This window comes from Pteronotus mesoamericanus, unplaced genomic scaffold (assembly GCF_021234165.1).
Source record: "Pteronotus mesoamericanus isolate MK-2021 breed Mesoamerican mustached bat unplaced genomic scaffold, CSHL_Meso_final contig_32, whole genome shotgun sequence".
Lineage (NCBI taxonomy): Eukaryota > Metazoa > Chordata > Mammalia > Chiroptera > Mormoopidae > Pteronotus > Pteronotus mesoamericanus.
Window position 1 is genome coordinate 2378478 of NW_026555134.1, and position 13633 is coordinate 2392110.

The 13633-nt window shown below is 42.7% G+C and overlaps 1 protein-coding gene across 4 annotated transcripts in view; it reads left to right on the forward strand.

The window, feature by feature from the left end:
- Window positions 1-13633, forward strand: part of MSRA (methionine sulfoxide reductase A) — a 337486-nt gene that overhangs the window by 120475 nt on the left and 203378 nt on the right. For 3 of the 4 annotated variants that reach the window (XM_054576035.1, XM_054576033.1, XM_054576036.1), the window contains exon 2: window positions 13227-13295. The exons of the other annotated variant lie outside the window; for it this stretch is intronic. In XM_054576035.1, the coding sequence (XP_054432010.1) occupies window positions 13227-13295 (69 nt within the window). The remainder of the gene's footprint in view (window positions 1-13226; window positions 13296-13633) is intronic. 4 annotated transcript variants of the gene reach the window in all.

The following is a 13633-nucleotide window of genomic DNA, read 5'->3' on the forward strand; positions in this document are numbered from 1 at the left end:
TGAGACCATTGAATTTAGAATAAACCTGCATTTGGGCAGTGGTTATTGTGCAATAAGGGATTCCCTTCGCCCCTTGCGGGGAAACCTGCTTTCCACAGTGACCAGGAAAGTGGGGATTACTTTCTATGGTAGAGTCAGTAGCTGAGTAACTTGGGAAGGTAGGGGGAAAAATTTTTTTTTTCTACTTGTTGCTTGCATTCACCTTGACCAGTATAAAAGGGTGTGTTCTTGATGTTGAAGGGTAGAACTTAGGGTATATTTCCACATGGAGACAGTGCCCCATAAATGGTGGTTAGAATGTTAGGCAAGAGTTATATTTGAGACTCACTGTAGTTGAGTAGTCCCTGTGGGCTAGCTCACCACCATTTATTAATGTAACAGCATGTGCATGAGAAAATGGATTTTATACCCTAGACGTCCATCTTATAAACATGCTTTTGAAATGTGACTCATTTTTTAAGTTGGGGACTTGCCTGTATTTCATTAGGTCCTCTCCAGCTACCTTCTCCACAATAGTTTACATTTTGAGCTATCAGCCTTTTGGGAAGATAAAATGACAGAAAATAGAGATTACTATAATTTACTCTTAGCTCTAAGAGCCTGGCAGACTTATCAAGACATAATTTTTCTCAAAATCAGATTTTCTGCAGGGCTTGCACCTAAGTCCCTTTATAGTTGCATTACACCAGGTCACAGTCATCTTTTCCTTTTGTAGAATTCTAGGGTCTTAATCAGGTACTTCCAAAACCACTTAATCAGATTTAGTACGCGAAAAACAGTTTTGGCCTGCCTTACGCCCCCTTCAGCCAATGTATACATATATATGGAAGCCAATGGCCTTCCAGCTGAGAGATTACTGTTTAGGCCCAAGTGGGTTCAGTGGAAGACCACTTGCCTGGCCTTCTGCAAGCTTGATATTTTCAGACGTGGCTCTTATTTTATTCAGCAATGTTCCAGTCACCCAATCATTAGAGCATCCATCCTGGAATCAACCCATTGCTTGAATATCCAGGGCTGTGCTTGAGCATATACTCAAAGAAGATAACCAGATAGGCTTTGTACTGCTGCCTGTAATTTCTGTCTCTTCATTAAGTCAGAAAACCAAAAGCATGTTTTAAGAACCACCCCTATCTCCACTTAACTTTCCTGAGTTAAAATGTTCAGTTTTGTATCACTCTTTTCATGAGACAGAGTATAAAACATAAAATGCCTTGTTGTCCCATTTGTAGAACTATACATATAGTTCAATAGAACTATAACTGAAGATTTGTCCATGATGTTTCCTGATATGATTGTGTACTGGGTTATCCAGCTTCTCTTGCTCAGCTATGTGACCAAGCCTGCTCCCCAGAACGACAGGTCCTTAGGGGAAATTTTCAAAGTAGGTGATTTACTTGTGGAGTTTCTCTTATAAGAGCTGTATTCTTAAAAAAAAAAAAAAAGTCACCGACTTACTGAGAATTAGTAGCAGGCTTCATGGTAAAAACTTGATTTATGTTTTGTTTTTTTTTTAAGGGAAATGTAAAATGGTTCAGCCGCTTTTAAAATTAGAAATGGTGAACATAATCTATATTCAGTAAATCTAAATAGGTTTAAAAATACCCATATCTTCTGTTATAGGGGACAATTACAAGGGAGAGAGAAACAGGCAGGATAAAAGGCAAGAGGAACAGAGAAATAATTAAAATATGTACCAAATTCCAGAAAGGCAAAATGCTTGCTGCTGTACTAGTCTATTTCCTTCCCTCCCTCCCTCTCTCCCTCCCTTCCACTTTCTTCTTCCTCTAAAATAAAAATAAATGTAAACCCAGAAATACCTTTTACTTTAAGTAAATAATGTTTTAATTCTATCTAAAATTTGGAATGGTTGATCCTCTTAAATTCCTTATTCTCTTAAAAATAGGACAGTTACCATATTGCTTTGGAGAAAACAGATCAATTCGAGAGGAAATGAGGAGGCATCTCTATCTTGAGGCCCTTTAAGATACTGTAAACTGCCCAGAATTTTAAAACCGGTTGCAGTTCTACTCCTAGGAGATACAGGTGGGATCATCTTTGGCATTTCCCCTCGGCCTGGATAAAGTGTAAGTGCCAGGCTGATCCAAGCTTGGGCTTGCTTGCTGCTGGCTGCTCCTGCATCTTGGCCTGCCCTCCGCCCTGGGAGGAGGCTCTGGGGCTGCAAGGGATAATCACAAGGCAACAAAGCCTGGGGACATGAACGTTTTGTTTTCTTTCTGTTTTCAAAAAAAGTAATGCATTCATGGAACAAACTGTGAAAAGTAAAAACAGAATATTAAGAAAATAAATAGTAGGATATTATACACCTTATCCTGTCCCGTAAGCAGTGCACATTGTAGATAGTTCCATGTCTGTATCTATGGAGTTACCTCATTCTTCGTAATGGGTCCATATTTCCAGCATAGATTGTTTTATGTAAAAGGTTGGTGCCAATGTGTTTTCTTTTCTTTTCTTTTTTTAACAAACAACGCTTAAAGGACTATCTTTGTAGATGAGCAAAATGTATAATAGGAGCTGATCTCTGATGACTCTCAGTCTTCAATGTTAATCTTCCATCTCTTTATCAATATTTCATTTTCCTTAGAATCTTTCTTTTCCTCTTTATCCCCAACAACAGAAAATAACTTAATAAATTGCAAGCTTGCTGATTTTAATGAAAGCCAAATTGACATTTATGTTTATATCTATCACTATTTCTCTTTCTTCTTAAAGGCCCATATTTAGGTTTATTTCCATCATTTCTAATGTAAAAAGAGAATCAAGACTAGTTTCCTGTAAGGTTTGTAACAACATATTCCATTTCGATTAGGAGCTTCCATTTCGAAATGAAGTCATAATTCCTTTTCATGAGAGAACGGCAACAAGAAAGCAAGTAGATCTGACCTTACCCTGTAGCAGCCTGCTTTGTAGTGCTGACAGGGGATGTGGTGGGGGGCCGTGAGCGGGGAAGGTTGGTGCTGGTCTGGAACAGATTGCAAGGGGAGGTCTGGGCCCGTCAGGCTCAGCTGAGCAGAGGGCCTGATCATTTATCACTGTCAGAGGGGTTGGGGGTGGAGGGAAGGAGGAGTTACTGGACCATTCCTGCCCATTGCCTGACTGACAGCTGACGGTGCCTCATACAACATCCACCAAGGCGCGCTGCGCTTCCTGCTGGAGGCTGCTGACAAGTTCACTAAGAAGAAGAAAGAAGACCTGCTGCTGCGTGCCAAGGTGCTTTGCAGGAGCTACGTACCACCTGTCTGTGCGGTGTATAGAACCTTTTGTAAAAAGCGGGTTTAGTGGTAGTAGAGGCATGCAGTTAGGCTCCAGCATGATCACAAAACTGATGATAGGATGAGAAAATGCCTCTGTGGGTCTCATGCCTTACTGACAGTCACAGGACTGGGATACTGCACAACGCCGATGATTTAAATGTGGCAGAACTGACACCGACAAGTGCTGGAAAGAACATGGATTACTGCTTCATCCATGTGTAAGGGGCTAACGGTGTGAGCCAGGGAAGTCAGGGTCCCTGATGAGTCTTTGAAGGGCAGCGTTTTTAAAAACAACACTAAAAATTATGATTTCTTTGTGTTCCTTTATAGATATGTTTAATAGCCATCTAAAAAGTCTAAAATATGGCTTAGGATTACTAGGAAACATGTACCTTAGAATAAAAGAAAATCATTTTGGTTTTACTGCCACATTTTCAGTGCAACTGTTTCCAACGCTGTTATTCACAGGGACTTTACATTTATCAGACTGACAGAAAGATTTTAATCCTTAGAAGAATTTTATTTTTAAAAGAATTTCTGTTCTCAAGATCATCTAATTTCAGTGGTCATTAGGAATTACATGTGTTTAAGAGGGGGCGGGGAGATGTCATAAAAATCAGGTGGAAATTTTCCATCAATTAATATTATATGCTTATCACAGATGCCTAAGTTAGACATGGCTCTTAAATGGGGTAATTGATACCGTTGTATTACGAAAGTGAATATGGAATTCTTCCAAAGTGAAATGAACAATGAAGGAATGCTTTTATTGGGAAAATGTCGAATGGATCGGGAGCTCATGCTGGTCTGATAATAGTGGGGTAGCAGGAGCTGGCAGCGGTGCCGCCGACACAGAAGCCTGGCACTGGCGCACCTAAGCGGCATGGTCACTGCTGGTTGAAGGGTGAAGAGAAGGCATTGTCTTACTCTCTTTGTATCCCCAGCCTGGCATGTAACCGGCATGTAACCTGAACTGTGATGTTACTTGGGCAAAATGTGGGTCCCTGTGTCTTGACTTACTAAGGCAGATATGCATCTTGCCCCCACGTCCCTCTGTCACCTTTCATTCTCCCTTCCTTCTCACACCTGCCTACCTATGACTTAATAGGCTCACGAACCCTCCCCAAGTCTGGAACAATGTCTCAGATGGCCCTCATCAGATGGGATTTAACAGGCCAGCAATATAGCTGGTGTCAGTTAACTTGGGAGCGCTGGAAGCTCCAGTGCTATGGTCCAGTGCTATGAGGCAGCCTGAAGGAGCCAGCCGCAGAGTTCAAGGTGGCGAAAGAAACCCGGAAAGAAAAAGGGCCCTCTGCTGAGTGTTATGTGATCAAGCAGCAAATAATCTGTTCATTGGTTATTTTCACCTAAGAGAGTTTTAATGTTTTCTCTTGCTCCTTCAATCAAAAAACCAACCAACCAACCAAACAAAGGAATGGGATTCATAGCAAAGTGTTTAGATTTTTACAACTTGAAAGATATACCTGATAGGATCTAGATTTCTTCTTTTTCAATTTGCTGTGTAGTTTTTCTTCTTCTTTTTACAAGTTGACTGATTATTAAAGAAATACTTGCTTTAAAATTCAGAAGTACATAAAAATGTAAAGAAGGAAGAAAACTTTTTTTCTTTCTGCTGCGTAGTATTCCATTGTGTAAATGTACCATAGTTTTTTAATCCAGTCATCTACTGATGGGCATTTAGATTGCTTCTGGAACTAGAGAGCATTATGCTAAGTGAAATAAGCCAGGGGGCGAAAGAGAAATACCGTATGATCTCACCTGTAAGCGGAACCTAACCAACAATACAAAGATGCAAGGAAAATAAGACCAACAACACTGAAAGGAAAAGAAATGAACAGAGACTAGAGGGATCGAGGCGGGGGGACGGGGGAAAAGGAAGGGAATGGGAGGGTCGGGGAACGTGTAGCAAGGTCTCATGGACAAAACCAAAGGGGAAGGATTGAGGGAGGGAGGGGGGAGGGGGCAGGGGAAGGTGGCGGGGGGAAGGCAGAGACAAATGTATTTGAAAAAATAAAGAAAATAAATAAAAAAAATAAAAATAAAAAAAAGGAAGAAAACTGACCCATCACTCAGCACAGAGAAGCAGCTACTATTACATTTTTACCCTGTTTCCTTCTAGTCATTTTTCTATGCCTTTATTCTTTTATAATACTGGAATCTTTTATTGTTTTTGTTTTTGTTTTTGTTTTGTATCTTCCTTTTCCCACTCAACTCTGTATTATTACTATTTCCTGGTGCATAGAAAAAAACTTTTTCATGAAAAAAGTAAAAAGTAATTTTACTTTTAAAATTACTGTGCAAAAAATTACTGTGTTATACTGCACACTGGGGCCGTGCCACAAGTACTTCATTATCCTCCTTTTGTTGGGTCATTTAGGTGGCTCATAGTTGTTCACTATTGTAGACAGTTCTGTTGTAAACATCTTTGGATGGCTCTGCCTGAGTTCTGATAACTTCCTAAGGTACATATCTACTATACCTGGAATTACTAGGTCAAGGACTTAAGTGCTTTTGACCTTCCCAATGCATATTGCCGGGTCGCTTTCCAACTAGATTTTAGCTGTTCCCACTTCCGTGAGCAGTGTGCAAGAAAGCCCAGCTCCCTACACCCTCCTTGGTATTCAGCGTGGTTTTGTTAAGCTTTGCCATTTTGATGAATTAAAAACAGTATCTCATTGTGTGGTTGAGCATCTCTTCACGTATTTATTTGTTATTTATACAGTTAAGTTTTTTATGTGTAATATGTGTTCCTGTCGTTCTCCACTCTCTCTGTGGCAGTGGCATCTCTGTCTTTTATAGAAACGTGGCAGCCTGCCTGGGGAGCGCGCAGAACTAATTCCGATGCTGGTTGTTAGGGATGCTGGCCAGCCTCCTGCACTCTAATTGTAGGCACCCCTGTGGTCACTTTCCTTCCCTATCCAGGGCATTCTTTTGGCCTCAGGCGACAGGGACACAGTAGGATCATTCTTACCAGTTTTTTCTTAGGAACAGAAAAGGCCTTGTGTGTGAGAGTGTGTGCATTTGGCATTTATGTTCCAGGTTTGCAGTCACACTTGGTCTGTGCACTGAGCAGACCTCTGAAAGTCAGCAGGCATATCCTGGAATTAAAAGGCCCTCTGCTTACAAAATGCTTTATTCTTTTAAAACACTTCTTCATTTTCATCGCCTTACTCTTTTAGCTGGAAATCTTCCCTTAGGGCTCTCTAAAAAGTTTGTTGATTAAATGGATCTCCTTGCTTGTAGGATCTATGAAATTTGTCTTTGCTCCCACAAATTAAAATGTAATTGCCGGTAGATATGAGCCAAAGACCCTGCCCGTAAGCATTAGCTTATGTCTCTCCAAAACCCTAGTCTAGGTGGGGTTTAGGCATGTCCTCGTTCTGCCCCATCCTGGTCTGACTTCATGTTGTGAACTTCACATGGTGAAGTTTCAGGCTTTTCTGCAGAGGGAAGCTGGGAAGCCTGGGGGCTGCCTGAGTCGGGGCATTGGCCTTTACCGGCTAAGAGATGCATCTTAGATTTGCGGCACCTGGAGCAAGGGGAGAACGGAGAGTGGTGGTGGTGGGTGGGATTAATTGGAGGAAGGACAGTGGTCAGAGCATAAGGATAAGATCCTGAATGATATATGACTTTTTTTCTTTTGAGCTGCAATCTTAAACTGTTCCCATCTCATCTTTCTCTGTGTTGTCCATAGCAAATGCTTTGTTTTTAGGGCAGCCCCACCCATGTTCAGTGAGGCCTGGCCCCCTCTTTCTCCCTGAGCTGAGAAGTATGCTTGCCTCTGGGTGCCCACAGCAGCTGGGGACTTTTCGTCTCATTCTCACCGTTGCCTTTCCTGGGGACTCCTCTCAGCCTCTCCAGCCACAGATTCCATCCGCTTCTCGTGGCGCACCTCATCAACCTGTAAGAAGGATGCAGACTTCCTCAGACACAGGATGGATGGGGAGCAGAGTCATTCGGCCCTTAGGCTGAATAATGCTCTCCCAGCAACTTGCTCACCGTCATGTAACTTCCCACTCTTCCCTTCCTCACACGCAGAGCACACTGTTGGGGACAAAAATCCACTCTGGGTTGAGTTTCACTTTAACGCAACATAACCCAGCATTATAGGAACTGTAAGGACAAAAACAGTGTAGAACCAAGTTACCTCCAGGCAAAGGTGAAGAAAAGCATCATTACCTATTCCCTCCAAGCGCACCTGCCCCGCATTTGAGTGACCGGGTGACAGGTGCCTCCCCAGGACCCCTGCCCTTCCTTGTTTACAAAGCAACATGCACAGCCATCAAACCATCCTCAGAACGCTGTGAAGGCCACCTTGGCAGCGCCGGGGCCCAGAATGCTTGGGCAGTTTGAGGGCCCCTCTGCTGGAGCTGAGAGAGGCTGGTCCGAAGCTAGGGCTGTGATATGAACCCTACTTAGTTCAAGTCTAACTTTTACCTTGAGACACCAGGAGTGTGTGACCTGGAGAAAGAGCCACAAAGAAACAGACAACGTTAGGGACTGTGACACTGTATTTTGTTTTTGGGCTTGACAGGTTTTTATTGCCATTTTAGTGAAATAAATGCACTTTTACTTTAGTCCCAAACTGAACCTAATCACTGATAAGCTTCACAGCAGCAAGAATGAGAGTAACAATGTCAAGTGTGCATTAAATTTGTACGGGGTTGATAACATGACTCGGAGGGGCTCGCCCTGCTAGGCACCTAGCCCACCTGCGGCTCTGAAGCTTCAGTCACCCAGGCCTGGGATGAGTCTGGGCCCAGCAGCTGACCATGACTCCCAGGACAGCAGGGGCAGTTCCTAGAATCTCGATTAGCTAGTGTCGCCATCGTCACGCAGACTGGAGGAGATCGGACCTACAGGAGAATACCGAGGGTCTTAGAGCCCACCCCTCAGTCTCCCACTTCCCTCCCATTTACCTGTCTGACCCCCCTCCCCACCTAGAAGATATGAATTTTAGGTATTTCAGTTTGAGTACAAGACATGGAGCTACTCACTGGTTTGTTTATGCCTGAATTTGCATCATTATAGTTTCATTATCAAACAGTTATATTGTAATTTTCAAGGAAGAAAACAGTCATAAAGTTTGAGGTGCATTAGATATTTACAAAACAAAGCAAAAAACAAACAAACAGTGTCAGTTTCATCTTCTAAAGCTTTTGAACATGCCCCCCTAAATCCCCTTCAAAATCTCTCCAGTAGTTGACTTTGACCCAAACTTGCTCTAATTAACCTTGCCGCACCTCAAGCACTGGGTTTTCAAGATAAATGAAAATCTATTCCTTGTCCTCATATACCCTTGACTGAGGACACATCTGGCCATCATCAGAGGTTGTCTTCCTGGAGCATGTGGCCTCGGAACATGTCCCCATGGAGCAGGGGCAGGGACATCTGCCCAACCAGCCAGATTGGAGACATCCACCCTGCTGTGGCCAGGCAACAGATGTCCCTGTCAGAAAGCCCTCCTGTCTCCATTTCGTGCCCTGCTGGTAATCAATAGTTAGTGTCCAATCAACAAGAGACTTTTATTTAGTCAGTTTGATTGTTTCTGTGGTGAAATGTGCAACTGATTTTGAAAAAAAAAAAAAAAACCACGTACAAATGCTTGCTAGGTTCCCAGGTTAGTCTTCCTCTACCCCCAAATAGTACTTGGCCTATAAAATGCGTTTAAAGGATCGCTGGTTCTTTGGCTCCCAGACACTGGCCTCAGCAGAGTTTCAATGGGAAAGTGCCCTTAGAAGTTCAGCCTTGGTTTCCAGGAATAGAACTGCCATTGTTTAGTTTTTAAGAACTCAGGATTCCCTCCTTGTGGGATAGAAAGTAGTATGCAGATTTCTCTCCATTTTTTTTTTTTTAATCCCTAAAGCTGTCTATAGAGTTTTGGAGATTTTCAATGGGTCTCTCTTCTTATTGTACTTTATTATGTAGAAATGAGAAGGACAATGGCTTCTCTCTTTGTACTGTCTTTCTGTTTTATTCATTTAGACCCTGAATGACAAAAGGATTTAAGCATACATGTGCTCTTTAAATAATGAGTTGATTCGGTGGGGTGCTAAGAGGAGAGAGAAAGTGTACTGTGGTTGATTAGTGATGCCTGCCATGGGCATGGAAGTGGAGGAAAGGTACATAAGTGACATGTATTTGTCATTCCCAATCAAGACCTTGTGAAAAATGAAGTTCACACATAGATGATACTAGTCTAAACTATGTTAACTAAGTTAAGTAAACTAAGTAAGTTAAGTAGTGTTTACTCTATGCCAGGCACTGTTCTCTGTGCTTTATACATGTTGACTTATTGAATTCTCAAAACAACCCATAAGGTTGTTACAAATGAGGAAGCTGAGGCACAAAGAGGTTAAATGACTAAGCTGGGAAATGGGTGAGCTGAGATTCCAAATCAGTCTTATTCCAGAGCCCATGTCCTTAGCTGCTGAAGCTGCACTATTTTTTGTTGGCTAATGCGATGTCTTTGCTCTCCAGGGACTGAAGTAAGACTGAGCTGCAGTTTAGAAGAAAATATAAAATCGAGTTTACAGACTCCTGTTAGTTTTGGGCCTCAGGCTCTAGAATAAAAGATAAGACAAGATCCAGGCTAACCTTAGCAGTGAGGAGAGAGTTGCATTTGAATTCCACCTTCCTCTCCAGTTTAGGTGGCATTTCCACCTCCACCAGCTCTGCTGCCCTCTCAGGTGGGGGTAGGTGAGTGGGAAGCGAAAGGGGTTGGACAGGTAAGCAGTGGAACAGAGGAGTGCCTTTGTCTCCAGGCCACGTGGCTGGGGAAACCATTTCTGAGTTTTTTTCTGAGGCCCTTTTTAATGATCCTTCTGTATGAGGGACACATGTACATACAAGGAGAGATATATATTTAGTGTATCAAATGATATACCTATCCTAATGGCTAAAGAGAGACTTTTTAGAACTCTTTATGTCTTCCTTTATTAACACCTGTGCATTGGGTACCTATGCTGTGCCCCATACTGTGCTAGGACTGTGGATTTGGTGAGCAAAAGAGACAAGCCCTGCCCTGCCTGAACTTACGGTCTACTCCTCCAAACGGTGACTGAGCGTAAGGCGCGCTGTGGTGATGCCGCAGAAGGAGGCCGTTGGTCCCGAGAGAGCAGATGGCTGCAGTAGAGGGAATGAAGGACGAGGGGTGGCCAGAGCACATGTGGGTTCTTGAAGACTGTGTTAGAATTTTGACTTAGTCTCAGCACAGTGAGAAGCCGTGGTGGGGAGGAGGTTGGGAGTTTGTGTCATATAGTCAGAATTACCCTCTTTTCGAAAGGTAATGTGACTACACTGGGAGAAACAGATTAGAGTGGGGGCATAGAGACATTTGGAGGAGTCCATGCAAAGAGGCCGTAACAGTTGGGACTGGAGTGATTTTGGTGGTGAAGGGAAGAAGTGGAAGGATTCTAATGATGTCTGGAAGGCAAAAGTAGCTAGATTTGGGATAAATGAGATGTCGTGGCGAGGAAGGGAGAACAGGTAGGAGGATGGCATCCTATGCCCAGAGGTTGGGATGCTGGAGGCAGGTCAGGTTCAGAGTGGACGGTCATCATGTGTCGGAGGACCTCTTGAGTTGTCCCAGAGGAGATGTCAAACAGGCTGCATTTTAATTGTAAATGTGTACTGGCTTATAAATAAGGCTTGATGGACTGTCCTGGGGAACCAAGGATTAGGGAAGATTTTTTTTTACTATGTAATTTGTTGATTTTTTAAAAATCCAAGCAAACATATTTTCATTTAGAAATAAGGATCTAACAATGACGAAGGAAGTTAATAAAGGTAAACATCTTGCATAATTTCCCTAGTTATTATCATTTTTCATGTTTTTATGACAGTCTTTTCCCATAAGGATCTATACTTTAATTAGTTGTCATAATAATCTACATCCAGTGTATAACAGGATTTTCACTTACCATTATCCCAAATATTTTCCCATATTCCTATATATCTCTCAGATACTGTATTCAAAATATGCTGCATAATAGTCCATGCTTTTGATAAATCACAGATTATACCTTTCTAAGCAACTTCTCTATTTTGGATATTTAGTTGACTTTAAGATTTCACTATTAGAAATAATAATCCTTCAATAAATATTGTTATAGATATCACTTTTTTTCCCCATTGCGTTTTTCTTAGGTTGTTCAGTGGTTTGAAGTGTTTGAATGGATTTACAACTCTTGATATGTGTAAAGGAAGATGTTTCAGAACCACAGGCAGGGCTGTGGAGCGCTCACCATGGAACAGAACTGTGACCTCCATGTGGGGCATCACCACATTTCTTTGTATGCAGTAACCAGTGGTCCTAACCATAGGAGTGAGTGCTTGCCGCGGTCCTGTGCCACCTGGAACCTCTCATCTCGCATCTGCCAGTTGTGTCAGTTACGCTTAGAGACTGCTGTAAGGCTTGCTCTCTTGTTCACCTGGGCTGCTCCTTCCCTCCTCCCAGGTTTCCTCTTCTTAGGTGGGTGCCACAAATACTTAAGAACCAGTGGAAGTCCCTGTACTAAAGGGATTGTGTAAATGGGACTGAGCTTCGGAAGCCTTCAGGCTCTAAAAGACTGCAGTGGCATGGCCAGGCTGCCTGGGGCTCCCCTGGATTTGGATGGGGCTCTCAAGACATCTTCTTCCATGACCCAGCCCTGCCTACTAATCTGTTTTTCATCGCCATTGCTTCTCAGCATATCACCCCTGGCACACGCAGGTTAGACTCTGCTCCGGCCCCGGGTGAGGCCTTGGGGGTTGTGTCTACTCTTGGCTATGACTCGAGGTACTTCTGCACCCTCTGCCTTTGTAAACCTGCCTCTCCTTTAGGACTCTACACTAGTTGCAATTCTTCCACGTTGCTGCCTCTGACGTCCCAACTTACTGTCCCTCTGCTGTGAACTCTTACAGTACCTTTAGTCCCCATTCCAGGACTTATTAGCACGTAATTGTAACTTTTCTGGTAAAGTTTGCATTAGAATTTTTTACTCTGCTGGAGGGCAGGAAAAATGTCATACTCTCCCCCATATATCCCTCAGGGCCTAGCTTTAGCACTGAGTCCTTTGCCAGAGTTCAATAAATCTACTGTGGCCCATTACCCCAAAATAGATTGCTATATGATGCAGTGTCAAAGCATTTTAGCCATTCATCTCTTATGCATTTTCAATCCAACTGCCCATATTCAAAATTTGCTGAGGATATTATTAAAATACTCATAGAGGGACCATATTCAGATATTCTCTATCTAGCTGCAGTTTGCGGATTATGGGAACAAATTAATGCTGGGAAACCATAACCAGGTCACTTTGTGTTTCTAAGTCCTTGTTATGCACTAGGGTGGCAAGGATGATGGGTGGAGGGGGCCAGGGTGGATGAAGAGTAGTAACGAGCACTAGAGTATCTGCCTCTTCTATAAGAAGGTGAGTATCTTTGGCTCCTGGCAACAGTATTTGTATTGAAGTGAAATGATGTGTACTTGAAAAATTGGTCCCAAAGTGACCCTGCTGTCTTTATGACTCACTTTACTGATTGGGTCAATGTTCTGATCATCAGGAGTCTTCAGGGGAAGCCACCGCAGTTCACCCCAGAACCTGGAGCTTCCCCTGTTCTCCGGGAGACGACCTGGCCCGGTGGGCTCCCTTGGGCCGGGAGACCGGAGCTTTCAGGCCGGGCTGGCTCTCCCTCGGCCCACTGTGCAGCCCTGTACGAGGCCGGGCTCATTCGTGAAATGACATGTCTGAACTAGGCCATCTCTAGGCTCTTCTGCAGCAGATTAAAAACAAAATAATTGAAACTCTCTTAAGAGATGCCGTTTCTAACTAAAAATGAGAAATAGGCTCTTTGACACATTTAATGACATGTGTTAGTCTGTGTGTGGAACTTTACACTTAACTTACATTTCTTTCTTTCTCTCTCTCTCTCTCTCTCTTTTTTTTATAGCCAAACATCATGTCAATGGCAACAGAACAGTTGAACCTTTCCCAGAGGGAACACAGATGGCTGTATTTGGTAAGATATCAACTCTGAAAGAAAACCCAAATTGTGTGCGAAGACTAGTGCCAAATTTCTGAGTTTTAGCAAGTGTCCTCGGGGCTTCAAAATCTGGGCTTTTCTAGATATTTACAAATCATCAGAGCCAAAAAAAAAAAGAAAAAACCCAACAAAAAAAAAAAAAACCCTCAGTATTTCTGAGTTCAGAAAAGCTTATTCTGTAGAATTTAATATATTTTTTTCCTCACCTTGCAGACCAAATATCAAACTGTGTATTTGCTATTTCTTATGTCCACACTGTGAAATAACCTGATAATTTAGTGTTTGAGTTTTTCTTTCTTAGGAGGGATTTTTTT